The sequence below is a fragment of the Patiria miniata genome, unplaced genomic scaffold (genome assembly GCF_015706575.1).
Source record: "Patiria miniata isolate m_02_andy unplaced genomic scaffold, ASM1570657v1 HiC_scaffold_18, whole genome shotgun sequence".
Lineage (NCBI taxonomy): Eukaryota > Metazoa > Echinodermata > Asteroidea > Valvatida > Asterinidae > Patiria > Patiria miniata.
Genome location: NW_024037056.1, coordinates 15,972,841 through 15,980,028, shown reverse-complemented (window position 1 = coordinate 15,980,028; position 7,188 = coordinate 15,972,841). Strand labels below are relative to the sequence as shown.

At 32.6% G+C, this 7,188-nt stretch overlaps 1 protein-coding gene across 1 annotated transcript in view; it reads right to left on the bottom strand.

Moving 5' to 3' along the window:
* Positions 1–5,275: 5,275 nt before the first annotated feature.
* The window catches only part of LOC119724871 (protein cereblon-like), a 28,042-nt gene continuing 26,129 nt past the window's right edge, over positions 5,276–7,188 (bottom strand). The window contains exon 7 of the mRNA XM_038196158.1: positions 5,276–5,871. Within this exon, the coding sequence (XP_038052086.1) occupies positions 5,828–5,871 (44 nt within the window). The 3' untranslated portion in view covers positions 5,276–5,827. The remainder of the gene's footprint in view (positions 5,872–7,188) is intronic.

Below are 7,188 nucleotides of genomic sequence, written 5' to 3'. Positions count from 1 at the left end.
GCATTGCAGTAGTCTTTATTCCTTTGTAAATGTCTTCAGATCTCTTTCCATCAAAAGTCAAATTTTGTCCGATTGGATTACCCCTTACATTTGTGGATTTCCAGAAATAGTCAAATGTTTCTAAATTTTGATAAAAATAGCGAGGCTAACCCCTTACATTTTTTAGTGTTCGTAAAAAGTCAAATTTTGCCCAGTTATGATTAAAATGCAAGGCTAACCCCTTACATTTTTTATTTTCCAGAAAAAGTCAAATTTTGCCCAATTTTGATAAAAATGCAAGGCTAACCCCTTACATTTTTTATTTTCATGAAGAAGTCAAATTTTGCCCAATTTTGATGAAAATGCAAGGCTAACCCCTTACATTTGTGAATTTCTAGAAAAAAGTCAAATTTTTCCCAATTTTGATAAAAATGCAAGGCTAACCCCTTACATTTTTTATTTTCATGAAAAAGTCAAATTTTTCCAATTTTGATGAAAATGCAAGGCAAACCCCTTACGTTTGAGAATTTTTGAAAAAAAGTCAAATTTTTCCCAATTTTGATAAAAATGCAAGGCTAACCCCTTACATTTTAGATTTTCATGAAAAAGTCAAATTTTGCCCAATTTTGATAAAAATGCAAGGCTTACCCCTTACATTTTTTGATTTTTAGAAAAAGTCAAATTTTGCCCAATTTTGATAAAAATGCAAGGCTAACCCCTTGCATTTTTTGATTTTTAGAAATAGTCAAATTTTGCCCAATTTTGATTAAAATGCAAGGCTAACCCCTTATAATTGTGAATTTCTAGAAAAAGTCAAATTTTGCTCAATTTTGATAAAAATGCAACGCTAACCCCTTACATTCTTGATTTTCCAGAAAAAGCCAAATTTTGCCCAATTTTGATTAAAATGCAAGGCTAACCCCTTACATTTTTGATTTTCCAGAAAAAGTCAAATTTTGCCCAATTTTGATAAAAATGCAAGGCTAACCCCTTAGATTCTTGATTTTCCAGAACAAGCCAAATTTTGCCCAATTTTGATAAAAATGCAAGGCTAACCCCTTACATTTTTGGTTTTCCAGAAAAAGTCAAATTTTGCCCAATTTTGATAAAAATGCAAGGCTAACCCCTTACATTTTTTGATTTTTAGAAAAAGTCAAATTTTGCTCCATTTTGATAAAAATGCAAGGGTAACCCCTTACATTTTTGATTTTCCAGAAAAAGCCAAATTTTGCCCAATTTTGATTAAAATGCAAGGCTAACCCCTTACATTTTTGATTTTCATGAAAAAGTCAAATTTTGCCCAATGTTGATAAAAATGCAAGGCTAACCCCTTATATTTGTGAATTTCTAGAAAAAGTCAAATTTTGCCAAATTTTGATAAAAATGCAAGGCTAACCCCTTAGATTCTTGATTTTCCAGAAAAAGTCAAATTTTTCCCAATTTTGATTAATATGCAAGGCTAACCCCTTACATTTTTGATTTTCCAGAAAGTCAAATTTTGCCCAATTTTGATTAAAATGCAAGGCTAACCCTTTACATTTTTGATTTTCATGAAAAAGTCAAATTTTGCCCAATTTTGATAAAAATGCAAGGCTAACCCCTTACATTTTTGATTTCCAGAAAAAGCCAAATTTTGCCCAATTTTGATAAAAATGCAAGGCTAACCCCTTACATTTTTGATTTTCCAGAAAAAGTATAATTTTGCCCAATTTTGATAAAAATGCAAGGCTAACCCCTTACATTGTTGATTTCCAGAAAAAGCCAAATTTTGCCCAATTTTGATTAAAATGCAAGGCTAACCCCTTACATTTTTGATTTTCATGAAAAAGTCAAATTTTGCCCAATTTTGATAAAAATGCAAGGCTAACCCCTTACATTTTTGATTTTCCAGAAAAAGTCAAATTTTGCCCAATTTTGATTAAAATGCAAGGCTAACCCCTTACATTTTTGATTTTCCAGAAAAAGCCAAATTTTGCCTAATTTTGATTAAAATGCAAGGCTAACCCCTTACATTTTTGATTTCCAGAAAAAGCCAAATTTTGCCCAATTTTGATTAAAATGCAAGGCTAACCCCTTACATTTTTGATTTTCATGAAAAAGTCAAATTTTGCCCAATTTTGATAAAAATGCAAGGCTAACCCCTAACATTTTTTGATTTTTAGAAAAAGCCAAATTTTGCTCCATTTTGATAAAAATGCAAGGCTAACCCCTTACATTTTTGATTTTCCAGAAAAAGCCAAATTTTGCCCAATTTTGATTAAAATGCAAGGCTAACACCTTACATTTTTGAAAAAGTCAAATTTTGCCCAATTTTGATAAAAATGCAAGGCTAACCCCTTAGATTCTTGATTTTCCAGAAAAACCAAATTTTGCCCAAATTTGATTAAAATGCAAGGCTAACCCCTTAGATTCTTGATTTTCATGAAAAAGTCAAATTTTGCCCAATTTTGATAAAAATGCAAGGCTAACCCCTTACATTTTTGATTTCCAGAAAAAGCCCAATTTTGCCCAATTTTGATTAAAATGCAAGGCTAACCCCTTACATTTTTGATTTTCATGAAAAAGTCAAATTTTTCCCAATTTTGATAAAAATGCAAGGCTAACCCCTTACATTTTTTGATTTTTAGTAAAAGTCAAATTTTGCCCAATTTTGATTAAAATGCAAGGCTAACCCCTTATATTTGTGAATTTCTAGAAAAAGTCAAATTTTGCTCAATTTTGATAACAATGCAAGGCTAACCCCTTACATTTTTGATTTTCCAGAAAAAGCCAAATTTTGCCCAATTTTGATTAAAATGCAAGTCTAACCCGTTACATTTTTGATTTTCCAGAAAAAGTCAAATTTTGCCCAATTTTCATTAAAATGCAAGGCTAACCCCTTATATTTGTGAATTTCTAGAAAAAGTCATATTTTGCCCAATTTTGATAAAAATGCAAGGCTAACCCCTTAGATTCTTGATTTTCCAGAAAAAGCCAAATTTTGCCCAATTTTGATTAAAATGCAAGGCTAACCCCTTACATTTTTGATTTTCATGAAAAAGTCAAATTTTGCCCAATTTTGATAAAAATGCAAGGCTAACCCCTTACATTGTTGATTTCCAGAAAAAGCCAAATTTTGCCCAATTTTGATTAAAATGCAAGGCTAACCCCTTACATTTTTGATTTTCATGAAAAAGTCAAATTTTGCCCAATTTTGATAAAAATGCAAGGCTAACCCCTTACATTGTTTGATTTTTAGAAAAAGTCAAATTTTGCCCAATTTTGATTAAAATGCAAGGCTAACCCCTTATATTTGTGAATTTCTAGAAAAAGTCAAATTTTGCTCAATTTTGATAAAAATGCAAGGCTAACCCCTTACATTCTTGATTTTCCAGAAAAAGCCAAATTTTGCCCAATTTTGATTAAAATGCAAGGCTAACCCCTTACATATTTGATTTTCATGAAAAAGTAAAATTTTGCTCAATTTTGATAAAAATGCAAGGCTAACCCCTTAGATTCTTGATTTTCCAGAAAAAGCCACATTTTGCCCAATTTTGATAAAAATGCAAGGCTAACCCCTTACATTTTTTTGATTTTTAGAAAAAGTCAAATTTTGCCAAATTTTTATTTAAATGCAAGGCTAACCCCTTTAATTTGTGAATTTCTAGAAAAAGTCAAATTTTGCTCAATTTTGATAAAAATGCAAGGCTAACCCCTTACATTTGATTTTCCAGAAAAAGTCAAATTTTGCACAACTATGATAAAAATGCAAGGCTAAACCCTTAACATTTTTGATTTTCCAGAAAAAGTCAAATTTTGCCCAATTTTGATAAAAATGCAAGGCTAACCCCTTACATTTTTTGATTTTTCAGAAAGTCTTATTTTGCCCAATTTTGAAAAAAAAGTAAGGCTAACCCCTTACAATTTTTAATTTCCAGAAAAAGCCCAATTTTGCCCAATTTTGATTTAAATGCAAGGCTAACCCCTTACATTTTTGATTTTCATTAAAAAGTTAAATTTTTCCCAATTTTGATAAAAAGGCAAGGCTAACCCCTTATATTCGTGAATTTCTAGAAAAAGGCAAATTTTGCCCAATTTTGATTAAAATGCAAGGCTAACGCCTTACTTTTTGATATTCCAGAAAAAGTCAAATTTTGCCCAATTTTGATTAGAATGCAAGGCTAACACCTTACATTTCCGAAATTCTACAAAAATTCAAATTTTGCCCAATTTTGATTTAAATGCAAGGCTAACCCCTTACATTTTGGAATTGCTAGAAAAAGCCTAATGTTGCCCAATTTTGATAAAAAAAGGCAAGGCTAAGCCCTTACATTTTTGAATTTTCCAGAAAAAGACAAATTTTGCCCAATTTTTATAAAAATGCAAGGCTAACCCCTTACATTTTTGATTTACCAGAAAAAGTCAAATTTAGCCCAATTTTGAAAAACAGTGCAAGGCTAACCCCTTACATTTAAATTAAATGCATATTCATTGATGAAAATAAAAACAAGTACACCGATGTGCACATCTGTTGGTTCAGTTCAGCACTGATATGTATTTTTTTTCAGTGCATTTTTATTTAAACACTCTGAAACTAAATATGTTGTACCTTAAAACATGTGAGGATTTTTAAGGGGACTTGTTCTTTGGGTATGATTGGCAGAGGTTTCTATGAAATATTGAAATGCAACTCTTTTGTAGCACGTTGATGATTTTCTTTAGAAATAATCAAACGATTTATGTTTAACAAGTCGGAATATGGGCAAGCGCCTGCCTTAAAATGATAACAATGAGGGGAAAAAATAGGAAATAATATTTTAACAATTATGCCTGAAAATTGGCAGCCTTTGGTTACAAAATCTGAACGATTAAACAATTATTGTTGCGAACAATGAAGTTGAAACAAATTTTAAGCATGAGCTGTTATCACTGGGATCACTTAGAACCTCCCACATCAAGAATTATTCATGAAGTAACAACAGTTATTCATGAAGTAACAAATGAGCTGATGATTTTAAAATTTTGGCTACTAAAATGAAGAAAGATATTTTCTTTTCACAGCTTTGTCAATTAAATTTGGGAGTAATTTTACCAAAGCTGGGAAATTACCATTTCAGTCAGATATACATGTAATTAAACATGTTTGCAAAAAGGCACTACGTGCATATCACCCCTGCTAGGCAGGGTTATAATTAACAATTGTTGACTGCTGTGGTGTGGGATATGAGGTTTAGAACACGCGAGGGGCGCATAGCACCTGAGGTCGAGGGTGCTATGCGCCCCGAGGGTGTTCAAAAACGTCACATCCCACATCACAGCAGTCGACAACTGTTTTTTTTATACCTCTGTCTTGGATTCGTTGGATTGTGAAGTGAAAATCACGAAAACAAACAGCAATAAACACAGCAATCATGGCAATCGAACGTCAACTCACATGCATGTCGCGTGCTCGAAACAGCTGATCGTCTGCTAGTTCACTGCTCCCACTCGTGTGAAAACATGGTGAAAATAGCGTGGGTACCAACGATACCAGCGTTTCACACAGTGCGTACCGCACGTGCAAAGTCATGTGATATCCCACAGGGAGTGTGCCGTGACTTTTGTATAAACTTAACACGTGATCGTTCTAGGCCAATAAAAATACAGTATCCAAGTATTCAAGAGGTATAACAATTATATTTTACCTCGGCCCCCTTTATGCAAAACTGTTGAGTGTTAAACACAAAGGATCTTTAAAGATCTCCAACCCTTTGACTGACCAACAATAAGCTCCTCTCTAACCCCCACCCCACCCAACCCCTACCCCACCCCACCCCTCACACCCCATCCCACCCGGTTAAATCTTCTGGATCGCTGATGCATTGCGCTGTCACCTTCCATACATTTTGGGCATCATAAGAAGAGAATCAGCATCTGCATATTGAGAAAGTGAACCGAAAACAAAGTGGAAAAAGAAATAAAACTGATGTAAATTCCTTAAAACAGTGATATGGCAAATATTCCACAGTTTGTCATTTTCCGGGGTGGCATAGTGAATACTTGTTTCTGAATACAGGGTGAGTAAAAAAAAGAAATCAAAATTGCAGTTCTTAATTTGGCGCTTTCAAAATCTAGGATATGAAAGCCCAAATAATAAAGTTTCTTTTTAGTACAAGAATCATTCAAATCACTCATGTACTTTTCAAGTTACGGAATTTTAGACACACCAAAATTTTAAAGTTCTGTCCACAGATAAAAAGGTAAGTGTTCTTGAGACTTTCAGCAAAAACGCAAACAACTCACATAGGGATGTTTGTGATTTTTGTTTTGTTTTGCAGCAAGAACACTTCCTTTGTTTGTGATCCATGGATAGAAATTTAAAAACGTGGTTGTGATTTAAATTCTGTAACTTGAAAAGTACATCAGTGATGTTGATTTCTTTCCACACAAGGGCGACTAAATTCCGCACGCCAAATTTCAGAAGGGTTTCAAAACGCAAGTAGCAAAACGCAGCAAAATTGCCACTTGTCCGTCCTAATTGAATACACATTTTCAACACAAGGGTAAAAATGCCCTGAATCAAACCACAGAATATTTCATTTTTAATAATTTGCGTCGTTTGGCTGGCTGCACCTGTGTCTCATAAATAATTCGCCATCTCTCACCCACGCATCCATTATTGCTAGCTCCAAAGTCCTTCTACGTTAATTGATTGCAAAATGTTATATTTGTTTGGTTCTTTGAAATTTTACCCCATAAAAATTATTTATTAATCCGATAATCCATTTAGTCTCTGGCTGTGTATATATAGTTTGATGTATGGGAGACTAAAATTTACATGTTTTATGACTTCCAGAAATTGCGTTTTCATGAACATTTTTAAAAACAAGTCAGCCCTGCTTGTTCTTTTTTATACATTTCCAATTTTTTTTAAGGCATCAAACAAAAGCTATCATAGGAAAAAATTGCATCTAAAAACAAAAACACACTTGTATTTTCTTCCTCCTCCCTCTACCCCTTTTTTTTGGGGGGGGGTATTTTTCCACCCGACTTTTATTTTTAATTTTTGGACAAAAAGTCTTGTACAAAGTTTTGATTATGTTCTTCCTTTTTCTTGTTCCATAAGCCAAGTTTAACATTTATATTAACATTTATGTTAACATTTATGTTAACATTTATATTGACATTTATGTTAACATTTATGTTAACATTTAGGATAACATTTATGTTAAACATTTATGTTAACATTTA